The 27,484-nt window shown below is 35.6% G+C and overlaps 1 protein-coding gene across 1 annotated transcript in view; it reads left to right on the top strand.

Moving 5' to 3' along the window:
* The window catches only part of NCAM2 (neural cell adhesion molecule 2), a gene marked incomplete at both ends in the record, with an annotated part of 450,721 nt that overhangs the window by 287,879 nt on the left and 135,358 nt on the right, over window positions 1-27,484 (top strand). Inside the window, 1 exon segment of the mRNA XM_080918990.1 lies at window positions 14,649-14,799. Coding sequence (XP_080775116.1) covers window positions 14,649-14,799 — 151 coding nt within the window.

Below are 27,484 nucleotides of genomic sequence, written 5' to 3'. Positions count from 1 at the left end.
GTATCTCATTTTTTTCATTTATTCATTAAATATTTCAAATATGTTTTATGATATGGAAGCAAGACAACCAGCAAGAGATGGACTATCAGAGGTCAAAGCATCAAAGTAGGATATATTGATTAATTTGAGATAAAATAAGGGTTAGATAGGAAATATGCGAAATAGAAATCTACAATAATCACTTGGAAGGGGATGGAGAAACAAGTGGATGGGCTGAGATGGATGGAGACTTTACAAAAATGAAAAGTCACATGAGAACCAATTTGTTAACAGGTTATATAGAAAGCAACAGTCTATAAATCCAAAAATACTTAATTGAAAAAAATACTCCTGGTTACATCCTGTTTTACATGTACGTTTTGCTCATTGTAACTAGTAAGACCTTAATGCAGAGTATCAAACATTAAAAAAAAAAAAGAAAAAATACTATAACTTGAAAGGAAAAGGAAGGAATTCTTATCAAAAATTTTAGATTATCTGTCTCCTTGATAATCATAATCAAATATTAAAAATATTTCTATCAATTTATAAACCCGTATTCTGTATGTCTCTTGATTCATGTGTGTGCAAATGGATAGAAGAGGAGATAGTTCAATAAGAGATAGAAAATTTATTTATTTGTAGATAACAAAAATTCAACTTAAGGATTATTGCATATTGCATCTCTCTGCTCTATGAAACACATTTTAAAGTCATTCTTTATACATTTTCCTCCAGTTTTTTTTTTAAATATACTCCAGTCAGGCTTTGATAATGATATTTCCCTTCAAACTCTGACATGTTTACCAATCTTCTCTTTAAATGAAATGCTAAGCCATGAGTTCTGCTCTCTCTCTCTTTTGTAAAGTAGTAATGATCCAGGAAAATCTCTTTGGATTGAAGTCTGTTATTTGTTTTCTTGGGTTCTCTCATGGTTGTTTTCTTTCATAATACTTCTCCAAATGTCTTACAGTCACATTTGATCTCTGTTTAACCAGACGCTTGTTTATGGCCCATACCCGAGCTTCTGTAGGTGTGAGCATTCACTTGGTCTCTTGCCTTTTAAGTGACAGCAGAATTCTTAAAGCTGTCAAATAACTCTTTAGACCTCACCCCTGAACAACTCCATTCCTATATAAAACAATCTGGTAAATAAAACAAAAACAAACAATAAAAAATTATTAACTACCTATGCCAACTCTGACTTTTTAAAGAGGTTACAGTATGTCATCTTTTGTTAGGATTTCTGTTTTATGACTACTAAGTTTTATAGATATATTAATTATGATAGTTTTCAGATGGAATGTTAGATTCTTTAAATAAATTTTTCATAAAATCCAAGTCAGTATATTTTGAACAACCAAAGTAAGTCAATTTAAAGATTTAATGATGGATAAAATAATAAACTATATTGGCTTTTTAGATAGTTTCACTTAAATGTAGTTTACTATAACTAGAAAATTAATATGGGATTTGATAATTTAGTTTAAAATAAGCTGTTTTAAATGTTAATTTCCTGTTAATCAATTTTATAAAATGGGTCAACTGTAAGAGAAATTTTAATATTCTTACCTCTGAATACTTCTTTCTTTCCATGTGTAAAGCCATGGAAGAAATAACCTGTTTTCCTTTGGTTGAGATACCACATTTTCTTAGCAGGCTCTGACCTGCCAACTCCTTCACCATACTGGAGTGGAACCCATTGATGTCACCTAAAAAATGTCTTTATTCATGGCAGTAGAAGAGTGATTTATGCCTTAGCATACAACCTTTATAAACATTATCAGATATGTTTTCACCATATCTCTAGTACCTAGTATTTTGGGTAAACTCAGTCCAGCTCATGTGTTCAGTTGAACTAATGTGTATATGTGTGTATGTGTGTATGTATATGTATAACTAATCTGTATACATAATATATATCTATACATTATATATACATATTTACATACACCTACACAGAAAACAAAGCTACCAAATATGCAGCATATTCTTGTGTTAATGGCTTTATATTAATAGTTTTCATTATACATTACACATTACATGTGTTGCCAACCTCAAATGTTAATTAGCACTTTGTAATACATAACACCCTTAAAATAATGTCCTTGCCTGAAAATTATGGTGCTAACCATTACAACGTGCTATGCAATATTACATCAGAATTACTACCATGTAATAAAATTAATTTCATTGTCCAATGACCAGCCAAAGGTCATGTCACTTTCTCTACACTCATAGCCTCTGGTTAGCAAGATTTCCCCACCAAATTCTGTAGCATCACGATTATTGAATCATCATGTAAAACAGACATGTTGGACTTGTCCATTTATTGGTACCTAAAATGTTGTGACCCAGTATTTATCACGTAATGTAATTGACAGTACTTCTTCCTTTTCTGTCTAAGAGCCTTAGTATATGCATATCAACATACATGCAGTTTTGTTATCTGTTCACCAGTGATGGGCATTTGCATTGTTTACATTTGTTGTCTATGGCAATAAAACATGGATACATATAAGCTCATTCAAATACTAATTTTCTGTCTCCAATGGAAGAATAGGCCTTTGTTCAACTGATGGCTCATTCTCCAAGTGTGGGGGAATGTCAAGGAGCTGAAGTGGGATGGGCAGAAGGGGTTAGAAGAAGGAGCACCTTTAATAAAGGAAATGGAGGGGGAGGGAATTGGAGTGAAAGGAAAAGGGATAACATTTGAAATGTGAATACAGAGAAATTCCAATAAAAACTCATCAAAAAAAAATACTCTAAACAGTGCTGGAACTCTTGATCCAAGGACATTCTTCTTTGTATTTTGAAGGAGAATGTTACATTTCTTTCTTTTATTTTAAATTGGATATCCTCTTTACTTACGTTTTGGATATTATCCCCTTTCCCCTAATCCAATCCCTCTTCCTGCTCCCATTGCCTCCATAAAGATGTTCCTTCTTGCAAACCCTCACCCTGCTCTGGGCCTTGGCATTGGGAAAAGGAGCCTTTACTGGACCAAATGCCTCTCCTCCTGTTGATTCCAGAGAATTCTATCCTCTGCTGTATATGCACCTGGAGACATTGGTCTCTCCATGTGAACTCATTGGTTTTAGTGCTAGAGAGCTGTGTTGGGTTTGGTTAGTTGATAATTTGCTCTTTCCATGGGATTACAGACCGGTTAAGCTCCATCAGTCCTTTCTCTGGTTCCTTTATTATGTTCTGCATGTTCAGTTCCATGGTTAGCTGTAAGTATGCTCAACTGTATCAATGTAGTTCTGGCAGAGCCTCTGAGGAGGCATCCATATCTGGCTCTTGCCAGTAAGCACTCCTTGGCTTCAGCAATAGTGCTTGGGTTTAGTGACTGCATATGGGAGAGGTCCCCAGGAGAGGCAGTTTTCGGATGATCTTTTCTCCATTCCCTGATCCTCTATTTCTCCCATCAATTCCTATCTTGAATATTTTGTTCTCTCTGCTAAGAAGGACTGAGGCATCCACCTACTGACCTTCATTTTTGTTGGTTTTTTTTTTTTTTTTTTTTTTTGAGCTTTATAATTTCTGTGAATTGTTTCTTTGGTATTTGAAGCTTTTGGGGGCTGGTATCCACTTATAAGTGAATACATACCATGAGTGTTCTTTTGTGACTGGGTTACCATACAAAGGATGATATCTTCAAGTTCTATCCATTTGCTCAGGAATTTCTTGAAGTCATTATTTTTAATAGCTGAGTAGTATTCCATTGTATAAATGTACTACAATTTCTGTATCTGTTCCTCTGTTGATGGACATCTGGGTTCTTTCCAGCTTTTAACTATTATACATAAGGCAGCTATGGACATGATGAAACATGTCTTTCTAATATATAATTACAAGAAACGATTAGTATTCATCCTTACCATTATACTATGGAATTTATTCTTTGCTATTGGCCACACTTTGAGAGATGATAAGTATAGATTTAATTTTCAGATATATAATGATTCACAACATTAAGTTTTAGCATAACTATTTACTAATCTTACATATTAATCTAATTAGTAACATAAATTTAGATTGATTTCTAGTTTCAGAAGATGTGTGTGTTTGTCTGTGTGTGTGTAGTAGTAGTAGTAGTAGTAGTAGTAGTAGTAGTAGTAGGGTGTAAATGTGAAGTTTAGGCTCCTGTGGAATTAAGAAGATAGTGTTAGACACACTGAAGCTGGAGTTTAAGTAGATTTATGTATTGCAATTATTTAAATGTTTATTGTATCAATTCAAAACAAAAGTAAAATAAATGAGATACTAGAAATATCTGTGACAAAGTAATGATAAGTCCTTTTTGTAATACTTAACAGTATGAGTTAATCATTTTAGAATGAGTGTTAATTTATGTTACTTTCTTAACAGTGTCTCAAAAATATATGGAGAAAGAGAGAGAGTGAGGGAAGGAGGGAGACAGGGAGGCATGGATGAATGGGGAGGAGGAGAAAGAGGGTTAGAAGGGGAGAGAGCATGGGAGGAAGGAAGAGGGAGAGATAAAGAGTTTGCAGTCAGAGGAATAGGACTCTGTGTTTTATTTTACCTTACATAGCAAGGGCAAATCCAATTTAGGCATATTGCCAGTTGGACTGCCACCATGATCAATAAGACTGTTGCTGAATGTTATAGGGAGTTTCTTCCCAACTCTTTTTTATTTAGCTCCCAAATAAAGGACACAAAAAATTGGTATTTTATTTAAAAGCTTTTAGCTGTGTGCACAGTCGGTTTTGGTCTAGTCTAAACTACCTAGGAAATTAATAACCTAATAAATGTTTTATTTGCCAACTGAGTTTTGCTCTGATTCATGTGTGTACTTACTGTGAACTTTCTTTGGCCACATGTTCCTTATCTATCATAGTAGTCTATCTTGTCTCATGGAGATCTCCTCTTCTTTCTCCTCTTCCTCTTTATTTTACCCTTCTTCCTCCTCCTCTTCCTCCCTTTAATTGTTCAGGCCCAAACTACTCTCCTATCTGATGATTCAAACTGGTTTCTCTGGGATTCTATCTAAATTTATCTGCTTGGCCTAAAAACTTACTGCAATCTGTTCTAATCTTTGAGCTCTTTCTCATTCTCTGGTTCATTCTGCCTTCATTTATAAATTGTGTTTGTAAAACTATCTCAGCAAACTGCCTCCTCTCTCACTTCCTGCTTCACTGTCTCTGTCTCTGTCTCTTTCTCCCTCTGCTGCTTGATCCATAGAAAGAGACAAGGAAAATACTTTTTACATTGCAAATGAACTTTGAGAACTGCCTGCCTTTGCTGTGCACCAACAGTATGAAGGCCAGGTCAGAACCAGCCTGGCCCTGAAATTACCATTCCTATTCATCCTGGGCCTGGCCCTAAATTCCCTCTGTTACAAGCTTATGTTCAACTCACAAACTGGCCTCCTTCTTCTTTTTTTCTCTCATTTGCAAATAACTTACTAAAATAAAATAAAAACTAAACCAAGAAAAACACAGGAAAAAAAGTCAGAGAAAAAGCATATGAACACATATAGCTGCAGAGAAACACACTTTTGCAAAAATATACAAATTGCACAAAACACAAAATAAGAAAATATATTATATTATATATTTTATATTATATATATTATATATTATATATTATGTATTATGTATTATGTATTATGTATTATGTATTGTATATCGTATATCGTATATCGTATACCGTATACCGTATATCGTATATCATATATCACATATCACATATCATATATTATATATTATTACAAACTATAAACTATATAATATATATTTTAACTGTAAGGTTAAAAATGAAATGATGAAACTGAAAAAGTGTCCACACAAATAACTATGAGACACAAACATTTTAAAAATACCATTCAGTAGGTTTTGGTTGATCAGTTACTGATTTACAAATATAGGATCTGTTGTTAAGTGAGGTGTTCATGTATACAGTACTACAGTCTCTGAGTTCCAATATGGGTCATTCCTGCATAGAAGGAATTTTTTCCTTTTTGTTTTCCATTTCAACTGATCTTGAAATCGTTTCACTCCTGCAATTCAGAGTTTCATGTGCTCTGGTACACTAATCATAATCAATAATCTTTTGCCTAATAAATACCTAATCATACTTTGAAGCAACAATTTCAACAACAAAACCAAACCATGCACAATTAGCTTTGTATATTGAATTATAGCACATTTAATTTACAGAATTTAAAAAATTACAATCAGTAGCTATTTGGTCCTTTCTCCTTCCCAATATGTCATGAGTGATCCTTGCAAATTACATGTAAATCTATCTTACTCTTTTGTGTAAAATATTCCATGTACTCTTCTATGTTTATAATATTTAAATGCCTTCCTCTGAACTATACTTTTCAAAACTTTCATTTATACAACATTAACATAGCATACATTTGTAACCATGAATATGATCTATTTTTTATAATTTCCTGATAAGCAGGAAGTCATTGATTCCTAATTATCAATGTAATCATTGGTGTGCTTCAACCTCCATTTCCCATTCCCAATGGAGCCACAAGCCACCATTATATTTGTTTGGTCAGATCAACTATCAATGATATTTCAAATAAAAAAGCCCTTTAATAAATGACATTTGTATTGTTTTTTTCTAACTTGGGAAAATAGTTTTGAATTTTCCATCCTGATGTAGCTATAATCATTTCATTGATAAATATTTTCTTAGATTAATTATTCTGAAAACATATAAAGTTTTTATTTTCATTTTGTAGCCATGCTGGTATAAAACAAAACAATTTCACATTGTTAGTTTACATGTTTGACACACTGTTCTTATCTAACCTGATTGCACCATTTTACATACTCAGGGACAATGTATGCCAGCTAAAATGTCTCCAGGTCCCTCAGCACCATTTAGAAATATGTACCTTTATTGCAGCCTTATTAATGGATGTGATATGTAGAGTGATTGGCTTTTTCATGAAGGGTAATGATTTTGGTTATCATTTCGTGATATCAGTTCAATTCCTTAAATATAATCTAGATTCCTTATCGTAGTTTTGTGCTTTAAGCTACTTCTTTTACTCACTGCACTTCACAGGGCCTCCGCCATCTTTCTAGAAGTTGCATCAGCTCAATAATCATCTTGTCATCGTTTAAGCACAGGCGTGTTCCTTTCACCTCTTTGCCATTTTCCCAAATTTTTTTGCTTAGTCCTGGCTGTCTTTTTGCATATAGAACTCTATAGAAATCCAGGGGTAGTAAATGTACACTTGCACACCACCCTGAAATTTGGGACAATTTTTATCATGAAGCATCGCTTTCTCTTTATGTGCTTTTAGTAAATGGTTTATGTATGATTTGTATTGTTCTCTTGCAGTATATATAAACAATACCTACATTATGCATTTTTTTCATTTGCAAATCACCTTTGTTGTTACACTGAATATCATCTATACTTTATAGACTGTAATTTGTTATCATTTTCTCTGTGACTTTTAGCATAGGAGTCTAATGCCTTTCCTCTTCATGACTACTTTTATATCTCCAGAACCCATAATAGTGTCTACAATATGTCTTTAGTAATATGTAGATTAACCTAACAAAAAGGTGGGAATAGTGAAGCATATAGGAAAAGTTATCGAGACCTCTATGATTATAAATTATTGAGATACAGCTTCTATCATTTTTAATGTATTGAATGTTGTCAGAGAAGGACCATTTGTTATGAGTAAATTTTTACTAATACTATATCAATAGTATATTTGATTCTTATGTTTTTCAGTATACTATTGATTGTAAAATATAAAGTAAAGATTGTATATATAAACCAAGAAAACGGTACTAGACCTTATGAAAAAGTCATATTTGGCATTTTTATTGCCTGTACTATCCTTTATTACACTTATTTATGAGTATAACAGGAAAAGTAATTACACGAAAGGTCACTTCATAAAGGGAAAATAGAAAGTAAATTAAGAAGCACAGAAAACCAAGAGGAGAGAAAATTAATGCTAATAGTATACAGAGATCTTAAACAGAACAAAGAAAGGTTTCTGCTTAAAATTCATGGTACAGATACTCGAACTGGTTAATGAAATATTCATATAATTTCTTAAAAATTAGAGAATTCATTGGTAATAAGCTCCAGAGTGTGTTCTTACTGATGTATTTAGAAGTTTTGCTTTGCTTTATGTCTAAATATTTGAAAGCAAGTTTAATTGACATCAATATAGTTGCAATGCTATTTGGAAACTAGGCTAGCAGCAGAGATGCATAATTCAGTCCAGTCTTCTGCATTTTTCCTGGGTTCTCTAGGCAAAAAGCCTTTTTATCTCTCTGAATCAGAAGAATAGGCTTAATGTTCTCATTCTCTTATGTGCACCAGTAACAGTTTTTGGGTTCCCTTGCATGTCCTTGGTGTATTTACTTTGAATTTCTTTGTGATAAAATTAGTTTTTATTACAGTTAGAAATAAATATGTTTCTTCTCTCTTAGTCTGGAATGTCACTAAGGATAAGTCTTATCCCAGTTTTTGTTCAACACTGTATGTGGAGAGTCTGCTTTTCATAGAATGAGTGAATAAAAACCTCAGAGTTGTTAAATGGGTAAAATGATTTCACAAAGCTCTCAAATTCCAAAGGACAGCACAACTCTAATCAGAATACACTGGAAGTTGAAGCAGGAGAAACCAGAGTTAAAAGTCAGACTGGGCTTTATAGTAAGACACTGCAAGTTTTCAAAGAAACAATATAAAACAGGACAACAGTAGTGTATCTGTCATGTCAGATACCCTGTATGTGAAAAAAATATTTTTCAATGGATTCCAGTGTCAGATAAGCACAAACATGTATGTGGTTTTGATTTTATTTATGTATTTTTGTAGAAGAGGGTATTTTTTAAAATTTCAATAGATTTACAGTAATAATTAGTCAAAATACTTGATTTTAACTAATCAGGATGAAGTTATTCTCTGATGATTCAATAAGGAACTATTAAAATGATTGTAAACTCTATGTATAAAAGTTTTATATAATTATTGAACTGTTACAAAATAAACCTCTTTTAAAGTGACCTTCCAGAAAGCTAAAGATCGAATCAAAGGGCAGGAATTTCATTTCTCTGAAGGACAAATATGATAAGGTACAGGCATACACTTTGCTTTCTAATTATCTTACTTAATTCAGTGGTAGACCCTGGAAGAACTAGATAGGAAGCTAAAATGCCCATTAACCTGTCACAATCAAATATCAGATGTCTTAAATGAATCTTCAGGCAGTGTTGAATCAAAGCCAAGATATAAATGAATTTTCTTTTAGATTTGTGTAATGCCGTTCTGTAATACAAAGAACAGATGTCCTTTGGAATGTCAGATACAGGCAGTAATGACTTGGTTTTCCAGTCAGACGACCATTGTGAAATGTGCAGAGTGAATTAATTCTGAAAATGACTTAGTATTAAATAAATAATATATTTTTAATATTTTTCTTCTAAAATGTGTAATATACTTATAGAGTAATGTTGAAAATCAACATCTTTCCCATTTGATTGATGTTAATTTAGCATATAGTAAGCATTTCCTAAGTCAGATTATATGTGATTTAATGAGGGTTATAAAAAGAGAATGTGTTTAATGTGGGGAATAATTAAAATCTGAAAGCTACTTTTCAATAATTTAATTAATAATGTAATGCAGTAATAGAATAAGTTATTGGTGTTTGTCCAGAATTTGTCTATATACCACATGCATGCAGCAATTGTGGATGTGAAAAAAGATTGTTAGGTCTCCTGTGATTTCAGTTACAGGCAGTTGTGCATAGCAATGTCAATCCTGAAACTTGAACTTGGGTCATCTTGGAGAGCACCCAGTGCTCTCTAGTGTATAATGAACTCTCCAGCTGCAGTATTTAAATTGTTAACAATATTCCATGTTGCTACATTCAAATAAAGTCCAAGGCAAGTTTTTAAACAACAATAAATAATTAAATAGAGTGTGAGCCCTCTATTTAATCAATTGTAAATTTTATGATTACTTAATTTGTTTCCAAACATATTAGAATATATATATTTTATTACAGGCATTATTCTATGGTATATGTCCATACAACCAAACTGGCATTTCTCACATTTATTCAATAATAACATTGCTGTATGTTATAGGGTCTGTAGACTGGAAAATAACTTGATCCAGCATTGGTCCCAAACAAAACGAAGTGTTCAAAAGTGCTACAATACTATTTTTTTAGGCAGCAAGGGCTATCTTGATAAGTAAACAAGATCTGAACAATTAAATAAAATGATAGGGGATCGTGCAGTGTAAGTATAGATGTTAGAAGTAATAAAGGGAGAAGAGTTTGAGACAAGGACATTGGAGTCCTAGTAAAAGCAGATGATATTCAGCATGGTAAAAGGAATTTGAAATTATTTGAGTAGATAGCATTCAAATTGTAAAATGTGCTCGAACAGAAAGGTGATAACACATGAAGTCCTTAACTGTCAGGCTGAGGGAGTGGAGTTTACTTGGGAAGTGATGATATTTGCAGTTATACAGGCAAGGTGAGATGAAATATTCATGAAGTTATTATGAAAATAAAAAAATGCTGAGAAAATATATTCTTAAGAACGTGAGAAATGCTTTCTGCATTTTCTATGGTTTTGGTCAGAAAAACAGAGGAAATAGATCCGTGTGTTTTGCACAGTTTGAATGTCGTTCTGAGTAACATTCAGCAAAAAAAATGTGCCTGTTCCCTCTTAAATCAAGAGACACATATAAATATCCTTCAAAGACATACGAGTGGAGATTGGGCAGCTGTGCACAGTGCGGGAGTGACTGATTGAAACGAAGTTTCTGGGAAGGAAAGCAAGGAGCTGAGAAAGGTGACAGTCTTAGATAACTCTATATCTAGAAAATAATAAAAATTCTACAAAATTAGTTCAAGCTTATGATACTGTACAGGGCATGCCAAACATTCATAGGATGGAAAGAAATTTACATCTCCTTTAGTTGTCTAGAGGAGATTATTTTAAACCTGTAAAACTGCTGGGTAGGAGAGTATCATGGTGATTGCCTCAGTAAGGCAGGGAGGAAGACCAGAAATTTGAGTGAAGCTTGGGCTTAACTGAAGACTTTATTTCAAAACAAAAAGAAGAGTTTGAGCATAATCCTGATGATTTGGATACCTATCAAATGCAGATGCCCTTGAAGTAAGCAGGTTGCTTTTGGAGATCCACATGAAGGGAGGCCTTGGGTGGGGAGGAGAGAATAGAGAAAATAATCAATTTACATATGGGCAAGGCTGCTGAGACATCATGAATGGAATAGCTTATAGAATAGTGAAAACCTCCGTGGTTGCTCTAAAGTCAGAGTCTGCTTTGAGAGTCTAAAGAGTATCATGCACAGACTGTGAGTAGGACAAAACAGCAACCAACAGATTAGAAAAAGATCTTTAACAATCCTACATCTCATAAAGGAATGGTATCCAATATATACAAAAAACAGGAGAAGTTAGACTCCAGAGAACCAAGTATCCATGTTTAAAATGGAGTAAACAAAGAATTCCCAACTGAGGAATACCAAATGACTGAGAAGCACCTAAAGAAATGTTCAAAATCTCTAGTCATCAGGGAAATGCAAATCAAAACAATCCTGAGATTCTACTTCACACCAGTCAGAATGGCTAAGATCAAACACTCGGTTGACAGCAAATGCTGATGTGGATGTGGAGAAAGAGGAACACTCCTCCATTGTTGGTGGGGTTGTAAGCTGGTACAACCACTCTGGAAATCAGTCTGGTGGTTCCTCAGAAAACTGGCCATAGTACTACCTGAGGACTCAGCTGTATCAGTCCTGGGAATATAACCAAATGATGCTCCAATATATAACAGAAACACATGCTCCACTATATTCATAGCAGCCTTATTTATAATAGCCAGATGCTGGGAAGAACCCAGATGTCCTTCAACAGAGGAATGGATACAGAAAATATGGTACATTTGTAGCTATTAAAAACAATGACACCATTAAATTCTCAGGCAGATGGATGGAACTAAAAAATATCATCCTGAGTGAGGTAACTCAATCATAAAGAACACACATGGCATGCACTGATAAGTGACTGTTAGCACAAAAGCTCAGAACACAATAAAATTTACAGACCATAAGAAGCTCAAGAAGGAAGACCAAAGTGTGGATGTTTCAGTTCTTCTTAGAAGGGGGAACAAAATACTTATGAGAGGTAGAGAAAGGGAGGAACTTGGGAGGAAGAGAGGAGGATGAGGGTAAAATGAGCAGGTTGGATCAGGTAAAGAAGAAGACAGATGATTTAAGGAGGGTCAGGAATTTGAACAATGGTGTGTAGCAATGGAGGATGGAGAACTGTGTGTAGCCCCCAGCAAGTCCCAGAGGCCAGGAAAGGGAGAGTCTCCCAGGAACCAACAGGGGTGAGATTAACTGAAATGCCCAACAAAGGGAAGCAAGAACCTTTAGGGATGATATCCAGAGGTTAGGCAAGTCTCCAGTTGGGAAATAGGTCTACCCACTGCCTTTAAATTTTTAACCCAGAATGGCTCCTGGCTAAATTGTAGGACAGAGACTGAAGAAAAGGCCATCCGGAGACTTTCCCATCTGGGAATCCATCTCATGTGCTGCCTCTAAACCCAGACACAATTGAGAATGCCAAGAAGTGCTTACTTACTGGAGTCTTAATAGCTGCTTCCTGAGAGGCTCTGCCATAGCTTAACAAATACAGAGAAATATACTCAAAGCCAATCATCAGAATGTACACTGGGACCCCAATTCAGGTGGTAGAGAAGGGACCGAAGGAGCTGAAGGGGTTTGCAACCAATTAGGAAGAACAACAATACCAACTATCCAGAGCTCCCAGGGACTAAACCACCAACCAGAATACACATTCTGGGACCCATTGCTCCAGCTGTATATGTAGCAGAGGATGGTCTTGTTGAGCATCAGTAAGAAGAGAGGCTTTTAGTCCTGTGAAGGCTCGATTCCCAAGTGTCGGAAATGGCAAGGTAATAAGTTGCAAGTGAGTGTGTGGGAGCATTGTACCCTAATAGAAGCAGAGGGAGGGTAGATGGGATAGGAGGGTTTGAAAGGGAAACTGAAAATGGGCTAACATTTGATAGGTAAATAAAGAAAGTATTTTTAAAACACCTAAAGCCAAAAAAAAAAAAAAAACAGTAGCCTGCAACAAGCAATTGTGGGCACCATGAAAACTAAGAGATACATGTTACTTGCATTTGACCAGTCAAGAGGTTCCTGTTCAATTTTTGATGAGTTATTTATTTACCCTGTATAGAAATGTGTGATTTCACTTTTAGATTTTTCTCAATCTTTTTTTTTTAATTTCATGAATTCTCGTTTTTGATGTTCTTTCTTTTCTTCTGTTTATTTAGTTTGGTGAGAGATTGTCTCATTTTCATAAACTATAGTTCACTTTTATGCATGAGTAAGAAAATATATTTTGAGTCTAGAATTCATTATCAAAGTTGTTTAAGAAGATTACTTTGTCTGGTACAAGGTGAATTTTAAGTAAATTTTCAGTATATGATTATGGGATGACACATTGAAAAATTAAAAAAAAAAAAACTAAAATGTATCTTACTCTTCCCCATCATCAGTTTCATGTTAGTGTAAAAGCCTTAATATCAATTGAATTTTTGTGATCCTGAAATTATTATGATCAATTTTCACAAATACATAATAGATATTTATTTTAAATTTATTCACATTATAAATCGTCTACAAAGAGAACAAAAAGCAAGCATAGGACTACATTGTCTTGATCTGCACCTGGTCCTCTTCAAGTGTATTATAGTTTTCAGTTTCGTTCCTTTGAGGGACTCCTGTGTGTGCAAATGAGTTGGTGTCTCACTCATGTGTTCTCTTGGGCTATTTTCCTTCTGTTGATAATTAATCTTTAGGCAATATTTTATTTTCTTATATTTTATTGTTACCTCTTAGAAACTCATTTTCTATTTTCCTCTCTCTTACCTTTCTTCTTTCCTTCCTTCCTTCCTTCTTTCCTTCCTTCCTTCCTTTTTTTCTTCCTTCCTTCCTTCCTTCCTTCCTTCCTTCCTTCCTTCCTTTCTTTCTTTCTTTCTTTCTTTCTTTCTTTCTTTCTTTGTTTCTTTCTTTCTTTTTCTGTTCTATTTTGTTGTTCAAGTCAGGTTTTCTTTGTGCATATCTTGCTTCCCAGGAACCCACTGTGTAGGTCAGGCTGGTCGCAAATAAGACCCACCTTCCTATACCTCCTGAGTCTTTGGACTACAGGTATGGGTCACCACTGCCTAGTGCTTGTTCTTTTCTACTGAGAAAAGAGGGGAAGTGGGGAGAAACTGGGCAGAATAGAAGGAGAAGAAACTGTATCAATATATATTGTATGAAAAAAACAATCTATTTTCAATAAAAGGGGTAAGAGTTATAAAAAAGAGTAGCAAAATAATAAAAAAGGCAGTTGTTAAGTATGTGTGAATGGGCTCCCTGTGTGTCAAGGCCAACCTAGCAAGTGACTGTGATAAATGAGGTGTAGGATACCATGAGACAGCATGTACAGAAACCGTACTCTTCAAATTTCTAAGTGCGTTACAAAAGTATTTTCATTGATGTGCTTATATAATAATCATGATGAATCTGGGGACCAGTTTTCATCATCACCAGAAATCGCCCCTTTGTTTTCTTTTCTGAATGATTCTGTACAGAGCCCAGATGGTCGCATCGAAGTTAAAGAGCAACATGGCCGCTCATCACTGCACATCAGAGACGTGAAGTTGTCAGATTCCGGGAGATATGACTGTGAGGCCTCAAGCAGGATTGGCGGGCACCAGAGAAGCATGCATCTTGACATCGAATGTAAGTCATAATCAGCATGTTTTGAAACTGCAATCACTGAAGTGGATTGAGAAAATATAAATTGTATAAATAATTAAAGTGAACAGGGATTTCATTTTTTTCTTATTCAGTGCATAGCCTCAAACAGAAGGTAACAATTCAGCCAATTCCTACAGTTATCTAGCAAAGTCACTGTGCATGATTATCCTTTGAAATATATAACTTAACATACTAGATCAACTGAGCCATTCTAGATTTGCTAACTCCTCAGACTCCTTTTTCCCCCTGCCCCATGGGTGTGTTTAAAGGGCAGGGTCTTAAATATACAGATGTATTTTCAGTAATTCCTAATATTTTTTTAATTAATTCCATAAGTATTATAAATAGAAATCAGTGACATATCAGTCTTTTACTGTACCAAAAAAGTATTTATTGTCTATAAATGACTATTGTTAAAAGAGTGCATGATACAATAAGTTGTCTGAGATTTTCATGATTGGGTGCATTCATGACTGTGCAGAATTCTTGAACCTTGATTAAAGACTATTACAAATTGAGCACCAACCTTAATTCATAACATGATATTAGAAGTAATTTTCTACATATGATTTCTTTTACTTATTAGTCATTTATTTGTTTACATTTCAATTATTAAAGCCCTTCCCACACTCTTCTCCATGAATACCCCATCCCATTCCCCTCCCCTTTGCCTCTAATAGAGTGCTGCCCCATTCAACATCCACTCCTACCACTCCCCTTTACTATCCCATTCTCTGGGACATCAAGCCTCCATAGGACCATGTGTCTCCCATCCAATTGATGCCAGACGAGGCAGTCCACTGCTTCATATATAGCAGGTGTCATGGACTGGTCTATGTATACTCTTTGGTTGATGGCTTAGTCTCTGGAAGCTCTGAGAGGTCTGGTAAGTTTATACTCTTGTTCCTCCTATGCAAATGCAAAGCCTTCAATTCCTTTACCCTTTCACAGAACCCTTCCATTGAGAGCCCCTGGCTCAGTCCAATGGCTGGCAGTGAGTATCTGTATCCCTCTTAGTCAGATGCTGGCAAAGCCTTTCAGAGGACTGACATACCAACTCCTTTCTGCAAGCAGATCTTGGTATCAACAATCTGAAGTTGTAAGATGTCTATTAACACAATTACAAAGAAGAAAACCAATGAAAACTCATGAAGCGACAGGTATGACAATATTTGTCTAAATCCTGGTGCAGGTGCTAACCTTCAAGGCAAGAGACTTCTTCATGAAGTCCTTTGCAGAACCAGGAGGAGCACCACTGTAAGGAATCTCATTATCCTCAACTGCTAAGGTACCATCTTCACACTTCCCCATGGAATAACAGTGAAGAAATGACCTTCAGCCATCCCTGGTAGCTATCAGCCTCATTGGATAGATTTAGAACACCATTCTACAATGACTCGGATGCTGACCACCTACATCAACTCTTACCGAGTGCTTATTATGTGCTTTGACATTTGTCTACAGCTCTTGTAGTTAACATATTTAGCCATAATAACTTAGATACAAGGACTCACAGGTGTGGGCTACAGGTCAACCCCTCACAGCCTGACTTCCACACCTTCTACACCCAGCCTTGCTTTTGTAAAGACAAAACAAAAAACAGAACAGAAACAAAAAAACAACCAAACCAAAAAAACAAAACAAAACAAAAAAAAAAAAAAAAAAAAAAAACTTGACATTTTGATTAGACACATGTAAAGGTGACACCCTCATGAGTATTTCTACCTACTCACCTGTATATGTGACCTTCAGGATGTCCCTCCCTTCTATGTCCTGGGGTTCAGTGACCCTTTGTTCTTCTTATCATCCTTAGCTGAGAAGGCATGTGCAGTTTGGGGATGGGAAACCCTATCTAGGAGAAAAGAAAACACATGCACACACACACACACACACACACACACACACACACACACATACATACACACCAGATTAGATCAACAATTCTGTATTGAGTGACATACCACTTTCTAGACTTGTCACTGGAATGAAATGACAAGAACAGCCAGACACAAGACCCCAGTCACGTCTAAGTCCCTCTTCCTTTTCCTACAAAATGACCCATTCTTTCCATGTTCTTTCCCAACAAACCAGCTCTCTTCCTTCAAACCCTCTAGCCATGCTCTTTCTGCTTATAACTTTACCTTTTCACTTCTCAGTCTAACCTGTAGCACCCTCACCTTCCCCAGGGTGATGGTCCAGTTTCCAGGACCGAGCTCCAGTTGGCCCTTTCTCAGCTGTGTAAGGAGCCTCAAATATCCAACAAAAATGAGCCTCACGTCTTTATTTCAAAATTTAGCACTGTTTACCGAGATTCCTCACTTCAACACTTTGGGGGCTTAGACCAACATCTGTCTTTGTTGCCTAGGGTCCTTGCAAAGGAAAGGAAATATCCAGAAGCAGGCAGCTCCATCCTTCCATGGTACAGGAGATCCTGCTTACTCAGATATGATGATCCTATAGTTTTCCAGCATGACATATTGGTAAAAGTTTGTCTGAGAGGGGTCCAGGCTCTGCCATTCCCCCTGAGAAAAACATAAGGACACATCCTTGATAGTTACTGGGCACTGAAACAAGACAGTCATTTGTTTGCTAGCAGCTCCTCTGACAGAAAACATGACCTCACTATGAAGGGCTGAGCTGTTCGGGGGAAGAAGGCAAGAGAGGACTCCAAAGAAAACCAGCTAGCAGGTCACTCACTAGGCAAAGCCCATGGCTTAGTTAAAGAGAAAAAGAAATGATGCTGCAGAATGAACGTGGATAAAGTGACTAGAGGAGGTTCCTCAGAAAGACCATGAGAAGTCAGAGGTCCCAGGATTCATCAGCCCCAACAGTGTTGACCGCCTCTCTCCTTACATGCCTTAGTCTTTCCTGTAGGCTTACCACAGCCTCCTTCCTGCACTTGACCTTCCCTTCTCTGCCAACACAACACTATATAAACAAAGCATGCCAGCGTCTCTGGTACTCTGATGACAACTCTTCCCGCGCTAAGTCACAGTAGGTAAGCCCAAAATTTGGAAGCAAATAGCTCTTAGCTATTACCCCATGGGCACCATTATCCAAATGCTTCATCTACTTCTGCGCCAATGTTCTCACCATGAAATGGAGTTATTCTTACAGAACAAAGTATGAACAATGTGCTTCAGAAGGCTAAAAACGAAACAAACAAAAAAAAAACAAACAAAAAAAAAAATGGATTGGACTGTGGGACAGTTTCTAGATGGCCTTTCTTTCCTTCAGTCTCTGCTCCATATTTTGTCCCTGCATTTTCCTTAGACAGTGGCCCAATACCTCCACTGGGGTTATTCTTTCTGCTAGAGGTGGTCTCTTCAGTTCCTATCTCCCAGCTGTCGGGTATTTCTGCTAATGTCATCTCCAGTGGGAATTGGAAGCTTCTCACATCCCTGGTGTCTCAGACTTTCTAGTGGTTCCCCAGGTTTTCCAATTCCCCCTGCTATTTATTTCTATTAATTTTCCTGGCCTTCTGGACTTCTCTCATGTCTCTTCCCATACGTGGTCCTGTGAACCCACCCTTTTCTACTTCCATCCCTTTTTCCACACAGGTCAGACCCTCCCCCGTTTCCTGTGTTTAGTTTGTTCCCTTTTCTAAGTGGATTTGAAATATCTACACTTTGGCCTTCTTTCTTGTTAAGCTTCATATGTTCTGTCAGTTGCATCATGGGTATTCTGAGCTTTCCACTTATCAATGAAAACATACCATGTGTGTTCTTTGGAGTCTGGGTTTCCTCATTTAAGGCGATATTTTATACCCCATTTATATGTATTTGCTTCTTTTTATTCTAGAACTGTCAGATGTGCAGTTGAGTTTCTAGTATTGGATCTCTCCCATTTATTTATGTAGTCACTCACTGCTACATTTTTTCCTCTTTGCACTGCTTTCATTGTGTTCCATAAGTATGCCATGCCCTCCTTTTTGTTAATTTCCAGTAAGTCTTTAATTTCTTTATTTCTTTCCTGAAAACATTATCACTGAAAAAGGAGTTATTTACTTTCCCTAAGTATGTGGGCTTTCTGTGTTTTTTTTTTTTTTCTTTGTTTTTTTTTTTTTTTTTTTTTTTTTGATTTGCTTTTTGTTTTTTGTTTGTTTTTAATGAAGGCCTTAGTCTGTGGTAATATGATAGAATACATGGGATTATTCCAATTTTCTTGGATTTGTTGAGGTTTGTTTTATGTCCAATTATAAGGTCAGTTTTGGAGAAGGGGTGCTGAGAAAAAAAGGATATGTTCTTTTGTTTTAGGGTAAAATGTTCAGTAGATATCTGTTAAATTCAATTTTTTCCATAACTTTGGTTGGTTTTACTGTGTCTTTGTTTAGTTTCTGTTTTCATAATCTGTCTATTGATTAGATTGGAATGTTGAAATCTCCTACTTTTACTGTAAAACGATCAATATGTCTTTTGAGCTTTAGTAACATTTATTTTACAAATGTGAGTACCCTTGCATTTGGAGCATAGATGTTCAGTATTTAGAGTTCACCTTGGTGGATTTTTCCTTTGATGAGTATTAAGTGTCCTTCCCCATCTCTTTTGATAAATTTGGGTTGAAAGTCAATTTTATTCAATATCAGAATGGTTACTTCACTTTGATTCTTTTGACCACTTTCTTTGAAAAACAATTTCCAGCCTTTTAGTCTGATATAGAGTCTGCCTTTGATGTGACTTTCCTGTATGCAACAAAATGCTGGGTCCTGTTTATGTATACAGTCTATTAGCCTATGTTTTTTTTTTTTTTTTTTTTTTTTTTTTTTTACTGGAGATTTGAGTCCATTGATGTTGAGAGTTATGAAAAATCAATTCTATTTTGTTCCTGTTATTTTTGTTGTTAGTGGAAATATTATGTTTTATTCTTCTCTCCTTTTGGGTTTGTTGTGAGATGATTAATGTCTTGGTTTTTCAAGGGTATAGTATCTCTGTTTGTGTTGGAGTTTTTCTTCTATTATCCTTTGTAGAGCTGGATTAGTGAAAAGATATTGTTTAAATTTGATTTTGTCATGGAATATCTTAGGTTCTTCATCTATGGTGATTGAGACTTTTCCTCAGTATAGTAGACTGGACTGTTATTTGTGTTCTCTTAGGGTCTGCATGACATTTGTCCAAGGTTTTCTGGGTTTTAGTATCTTTGTTGATAAGTCTGGTATAATTCTGATAAGTCTGTCTTTATATATTTTTTGGCCTTTTTTTCCTTACCACTTTTAATATCATTTCTTTGTTTTGTGTATTTATTGCTTTGATTATTTTTTTGACAGAAGGGACTTCTTTTTGGTCTAATCTATTTGGTGTTCTGTAAGGTTCTTTTATGAGCATTTCTTTCCTTAATTTTATTGTTTATTCACTTTCCATCCTGATATTAGCACCATTTTCTCCCAGCCCTCCTCCCCAGATCCTCTCCTTTCTTCCCCTTCTCCTGTGAGTTTCCCTTGGAATTCACCTCACTCTGGTACATCAAATCACTGTGGGAATTAAACAAATCCTCTCCCACTGAGGCAAGACAAGGCAGTCAAGTCTGGGGAAAAGGATCCACAGACAACTAGCCAATTCAGGGAAAGTTCCCTGCTCCAGTTCTTGGGGTACCCACATGAAAACCGAACTGCTCATGTATTATATACTTGAGGACTTCCTAGGTCAGTCCCGTGTTAACTTTTTGTTAGTGGTTCATGCTCTTGGAGTAGCAGATTATCATTATATGTAACAGTAACAGTATCATTAATAATGTCAGAGATTGATTCTTGCCCCTTGGACAGCTCTCAATTTGGGCCAGTCATTAGTTGACCATTTCCTCTGTCTTCGTTTCATCTTTATCTCTGTACATTGAAGCAGTAGTTTTTTTTTTTTTCTTTTATTAATCATTTTATTTGTTTACATTTTAAATTGATATCACTCTTTCCAGTTATGTCTCCACAATCCCTGATCAAATATTTCCTCTGTCCCCTCCTTTTGCTTCTATGAGGGTGCTCCTATACCCATTTCTGGTATTTTTCACCTTTCTAGTATCCCCCTATGATGTTCTCTGATGCCCTATTCTGGGGCATAAACATTCACAGGACCAAAGGCCTTACCTCCTGTTGATATCAGATAAGGCCACCCTTTGCTATATATGAAGCTGGAGCCATGGCTCCATCCATGTATAGTCATTGGTTGTTAATTTATACTCTGGGAGCTCTGAGTGGTCCAGTTAGTTATTCTTCAAATGGGTTTCTAATCTCTTTAATCTCCTTCAGTTCTTCCTCTAGCTCTTCCATTGGGGTTCTCCAGCTCAGTCTGATGGTTGGCTATGAGTATGTGCATCTGTTTTGGTCAGGTGCTTATACAAACTCTCAAAGAACATACATTCAAGGCTTCTGTCAGCAAGTGCTTCTTGGCATCAGAAGTAGCATTGGAGTTGGATGTCTGGGGTGGATCCTTAATTGGGTTGGTATCTGAATGCCCTTTCCTTCAGTCTCTGTTCCAATTTTTTTTGTCCTTCTTTCCTTTGGATAGGAACATTTCTGGGTTAAAAAATTTTAGGTGAGTGAGTAGTCCCATCCTTTAACTAGGGGCCTTGCTCATCTAATGAAGGTGGTGGTTTTAGCAGGTTTTCTTTCCCTTTTGTTGTATATTTTGGCTAAAGAGAGAATGGGGGAGGGGTGAAAGATCAGGTGTTTGAAGAGACATGAGAGAAGTACAGAAGGTCACAAAATTGAATAGAAATATGTAGCACTGGGGGATGAGGAACTGGGGTTAGCCAGTAGGATATCCCAGATACCAGGGAAACGAGATGCTACCTAGACAAAATAGAGAAGCAGTAGTTATTCATTTATTCTGTTCTCCAGCTGTGACAGCATTCATTCCTTGCTGCATGTCCAAATCCTACTCTGGATTATCAAATGAAACACACACACACACTCACACACACACACACACACACACACACACACACACACACACAGAGAGAGAGAGAGAGAGAGAGAGAGAGAGAGAGAGAGAGAGAGAGAGAGACAGACAGAGACACAGACAGAGAAACACAGAGAGAAACAGACATAGACACAGAAAGAGACAGTGACAGAGACAAAGAGACAGACAGGGAGAGACAGAGAGAGACAGAGGCAGAGAGAGAGAGACAGACAAACAGACAGACAGCCTTAATTTTATTATGCCCTAAACAGCTCAAAGGCTGGGCTACTTCCAAATCTTCAGTTTGTTAACACCTCCCCTCTGATTCTTCTGAAATATTATGTACTAAAATCTATAACCATCTTTCGTACTCCAGATCCAAACAAGGGAAGGGCCCCTGGTGCCAGGATCCGTGACATTTACATATCAGCAGTCCCTTTGTCTCTCTGTTCTCCACTTCTCAGGATGGTGTCATCTTCATCCCCAGAAATGACTGTTCCAAATCCCTTTCCTGTAGTTTTCTTGCCCAGGAAAATCTAAAGTCTCATCTCTGTCTCTCTGCCCAACCATTGGCTACTAGCAACTCTATTTACCAATTAGAGACAACTAGGAGTAGGGGTCCTCAGTATCTCACAGGCAGACATGTAGGTTCCCTTGTAATTTGGGGAGGTTAATGAACACAAATAGCATTAGAACCAAGCCACAACAATACATATTGTAGGCAGGAGACATTTTGGGTTGAAGGTTTTGTGAGTGGATTGCTTACAGACCTTGACAAACAAACAAACATCAAGGCAAGATAGCTGAAACAATCTTGTACAATGAAACTTCTAGAGGTACCAAGATCTCTGATAACTATAAGTTACTGATAAAGAAACTGACAGGTTTGATATTAATTTAACTGACTCAAGCCAGTAACTGGTCCTATGCTATTAAGGCAATGCTGTGACTAAGTTTCAGATATTATTTTATTTTGTTTTAAAAGTTTCATCTTTCTCTATGTTAAAAATTAATATTTCCCTTTGAATTTATTCTGAGACATTTATATAATTATTTTTTTACCATCTACAGCACACATAATGCTTGTCCAAAATATCAACTCTAAACAAATAGCAAAGAATTAAACATCTGGGCAATTTTAAGGTTCACATCTGTTAATTTTCTTTTCTCTTTCAGACTGGCTATATTCTTCTGGTTCATTAAATGTAACCATATATTAAATTGTTTCATGGATACTGTGAATATTGTATCTCTAAACTCTTGAGTATTTCATAAAAACATGAGTATTTTTAAAGCTAATAATTACCAAAAGGTTTTTTGTTGCTGTATTTGGCATTCATTTATATATTTGCTGTGTTGGTTTATGTTTACCAAGTGTAAGCAAATGTCCAAGTTTGTTTGATATTTCTGTGATATTTTACACAGATATTTACCATTGCCATTTCTGAAATCTGCAAAGGTTTGCCCTCATTGCTTCCCACAAGGCCTGAGTCTTTTCCAAGCATCTCTAACATTCTGAACTTGTTACCTCAGATATCCTTTGGCTTGGCTTGTTATATACCAGGGAAAAGGAAGAAAGGAAGGCACGAACACAAGATAAAGAACTGAAGTTTTGTTTTGTTTGGTTTTGGTTTTGTTTTCTTTAAGATCTCTGTGATTTTCCTTTATTGTTTACGGAGTCATCATATAGTTTTCTTTGGAGAGTGGGGATAGACAATTGTCTTTGGTTTTTTGTTTTTTTTCTTTTTAGGTTTTTTTTTTTTTTTTTTGTCTAGAGATTTGAATTATAATAAACCAATGGAAACAGACTATGATGGGATTAATATTATGACATCAAAATATACATAAAGCCACCCTGTAATGTATTTGTAATACAGGTCAAAGAATAATAGTAGTAGCTATTAGCAGTAGCTCATATACTGTCTTTTAGGGATTTTATTTCTGAGGCAAAACAACAAAAACCAATTTGAAGAAGAAAGTGTTTACTTGTTTTACACTTCTAGATTATAGTCCATCATTGAAGGAACTCAAGACATGAAATTAAGCAGGGGTGGAACTTGGGGTCAGAAGCTTATGCAGAGGTCAAGGGTGGATTTAGCCAATGTATTAATTCTCATGACTTGTTTAGTCTGCTTTGTTATAGAACCCAGGAGTACCATCCCTGGTATGGCATCAACTAATCACTAGTTGAGAAAATGCCTTACAGCTAGATCTCACAGAGGTTTTTCTCAATGGAGGCTCCTTCATCTGTGATGACTCTAGCATGTGTCAAGTTGACACACACACACACACACACACACACACACACACACACACACACAAAACCCAGCCAATACCCATGGTTTAGGGTCTATAGCATTTGGACACTGTAAGTTCAAGTTGTTTTGGATTACTTAAAACAACCTAGCTAATTTTGAAAGGTTGTTTATTTATCTACAGAAGATTCAAGGTTGCTAATTTGTAATAAATATACATATGTGTGCCTATAATATTATAGCAAAAGACTGTAAAATCAAATAATGAAATAACAACTTTAGCAATGTAATCACTTTAATTTAAAACAAAGATCACAAAACACAATACAGAGTGAGTCATAAACCATGAATAAATGAAATCAATAAAAATTAAATACAGTGTTGTAAGTAACAAAGTTTTATACTAATAAAGTTTTTAGTACAGGAAAAGCAATGGAAATGACTGTCTTAATTGACTACTCTTGCAGTACACATGTCTAACATTGTTTAATAGTCACCTTTGCATCAAGAGCTGAGTAAAGATTATGACATTGAAAATTTTAACAAGAAGTTACCACAAAAGTCTTTTCACCTAAACCAAACATCTGCAATGTAACAGTGCCAAGAGACAGTTGAAAGAATCAGGGAAGCCAGTTCAAATTTGAAACCTGTGTCATTTACTACAATAGCCCTGAATGAAAGGTGTTAAATGATTTTTCTTTCCCCTCAAATCCCTTTGTGTTTTAACTTAAGCCTGATTCTTGGCATTCTGCCTGCTCATTCGTTGTGTTTCAATGGTGTTACCTTACTCTGAAGTCAGAGTTGAACTAAAGCTCTAATGTAGAAAACAAGGGAGATATCAGGTTCATGATGTATTTTAATGCAACACTCCCCAATTATATGTCTGTTTCCTACTGGATGACATGTGAGTTTTGTGAGTAGTTCTTACATATTAAATAATAATCAGGCTGATTTTATTGTTCTCATATTTTATATTTTATTTAATTAATAGATATTTGCTTTATTGATTAATTATTTGCTCAAAAGTGTACATTCTCTCACTATAGTAGTGACTCTAATGCAGTTATCAATAGCATGTATCAGATAAAATAGATAATATATGTATTCAACATTAATACCTAAAAACTTTCAGTAAATATTTAGAAATAAAAAATTCTTTTGTCATAGCATATAGCTAATATCTATGATTAAATTGTTTATCTTATGACCCCAACTTTTCTACTCATTCTAATTCATTAAGCACTGAAACATAAATTATTGTTAATTATACGCAAATGTATTCTCCTGAATATAACAAGCCAGCTTACATATCCTTCATTTCACATAGAAAACTACACTTCACCTTAGCCAAAATGCTGAGAAGTGATCACATAGAAAACTAATAAAGGGTAAAGTATATATCTTTTTTTAAAGTCCTCTAAAAAAGAACATTTAAAAATAGAATGGTGTAGTCTTCGATTGCTTAGCTGTAATGTTTATGGTCTTTTGATTTTTTTGTTCGTTTGTTTTGTTTTTCCCTAATGTTACATCTACTTCCTATGAAAATGTGAAAAGTCACATTCTTTATGGTTTATATTCTCAAAGTTATTTTAAGTTTATGTTAATTTCCCCTTTTACTGGCAGGTATTATTTAGCTCACTCCTAAATTTATGAAAATATGTTTCAAAACATCAGGTGATGAACAGTTTTAAGGAATTTTTAAAAATGTCAAACTTTAGAAACTAAAGAATTTCAAACATGTTAATAAAATCAGGCCCTATTAATAACTTCTGACTTATCTTTACTCCTACTTTTTTAAATTTTATTGGTTATCCTCTGTATTTAAATCTCAAATGTTAGACCCTTCCCCCCAATCCCCTCCCTTCTCCCCCTCAACTTGCTTCAATGAAGATGCTCCCTCTCCCATTCACCCTCTTCACCTCAGTGCCTTGGCTTGTTGATGTTTTTCTTCCCATGAAGTCACAAAAAATTTTGGCTCTTTCTCTAGCTCTTTCATTGGGGTCCCCATGTTCAGTCTGATGTTTAACTGCAAGCATCCTCATGAGGAGATATACATCTGGTTCCTGCTAGTAAACACTTCCTGGCATCAGCAATTGTGCTTGAGTTTGGTGGCTGCATATGGGGCAGTTCTCCAGGTGACCATATCTTCAATAGCTGCTTCTATATTTGACCTTGTATTTCCTCTCCTGTTTTGTTCTCCCTTCTAAGAAGGACTGAGGCATCCACATTCTGGTCTTTCTTCTTTTTGAGCTTCATAAGTTCTTTGGATGGTTACTTGGGTATTTCAAGCTTTTATTGGGCAGGGGTAGTATCTGCTTATAAATGAGTACATACCATGAGTGATCTTTTGGGACTGGGTTACATCACTCAGGATGATAGCTTCAAGTTCCATCCATTTCCCTAAGAATTTCATGAACTTGCTGTATTTAATAGCTGAGTAGTACTCCGTTATGTAAATGTACCACAATTTTTGTATCCATTTCTCTGTTGAAGGACATCTAGATTCTTTTTGGTTTCTCACTATTATAAATAAAGCTACTATGAATTTTGTTGAGCATGTGTCCTTGTTAGATGTTGGAGCTACTTTTGGTATAATTACATCTTAGTATTTGTTTAATGCCTATCAACAATGAACGCTATATTCATCTTGTGTTGAGATCCTGGGCTTTTCTCACAAACCACAGAAATTTTAGTTTCAGTTGGAAAGAGATATTTATTCAACATACACTCCATAAATGATTGACCCATTCCATAGTCTAGATTCAGGAACTGAACTGTGACCAAAAGTTAAGCTCCTACAGGGCTTTTTGTTTATTTTTTTTGTTTGTTTGTTTTTTGTTTTTTTGTTTTTTTGTTTTTTTGAATTGTTTGTTTTTCTTACAAGTTTGTTTAAAAAAGAGATACATGTACAGATTTTTTTAAAGCATTTAGGCATACATCTATATGAGTGTATTTTTGTCAGTACCTGATTTTTTTTAAAGGTTTGATAGGGCTTTTAAGTTCCAAATCACAAGCATCTGTGTCAAATTATTGCACCAGTCAGGTTGTAGAGATGGAAATTCCTTAGGAGTATTCCTTTGTTGTACATTTATTCTGCTCCAATTGGTTGTGGGATTCTACTGTGGCAGAGGATTCCTCTTGTCTAATATTCATGTCTTAAGTTGCGAACCAGGATATCAGTTATCCACATGCATGTCTCTTTCTGCCAAGTAGGATGCCAATTTTCAAGTAAATCTTGGGGACTTAAACTTTACTGAACCACTACACAAAATAAAAGTTATGTTTCAAATAGTTTCTTATATTGGTTTGGGTGTCTCTCTTCTATTATTGTTATCCCAAAGGCAGCTCATACCACATAAGTTTAATCATGGGTACAGGAAGTAATGTTGGGTAGTTGGTTTGGGTCCATGTTTATTGTCATAACACAGTTCAATTAACTTTTATCATGTTTGCTTTCCAAAAGCACAGAATATAATAGAACATTTAATCAGTCTTGGCATTAGAAAGTTTCCCAGTAACAGCAGA

Source organism: Micromys minutus, assembly GCF_963924665.1.
Source record: "Micromys minutus genome assembly, chromosome: 7".
NCBI lineage: Eukaryota > Metazoa > Chordata > Mammalia > Rodentia > Muridae > Micromys > Micromys minutus.
The sequence above is the reverse complement of the archived record's forward strand: the minus strand, read 5'-3'. Positions and strand labels throughout refer to the sequence as shown.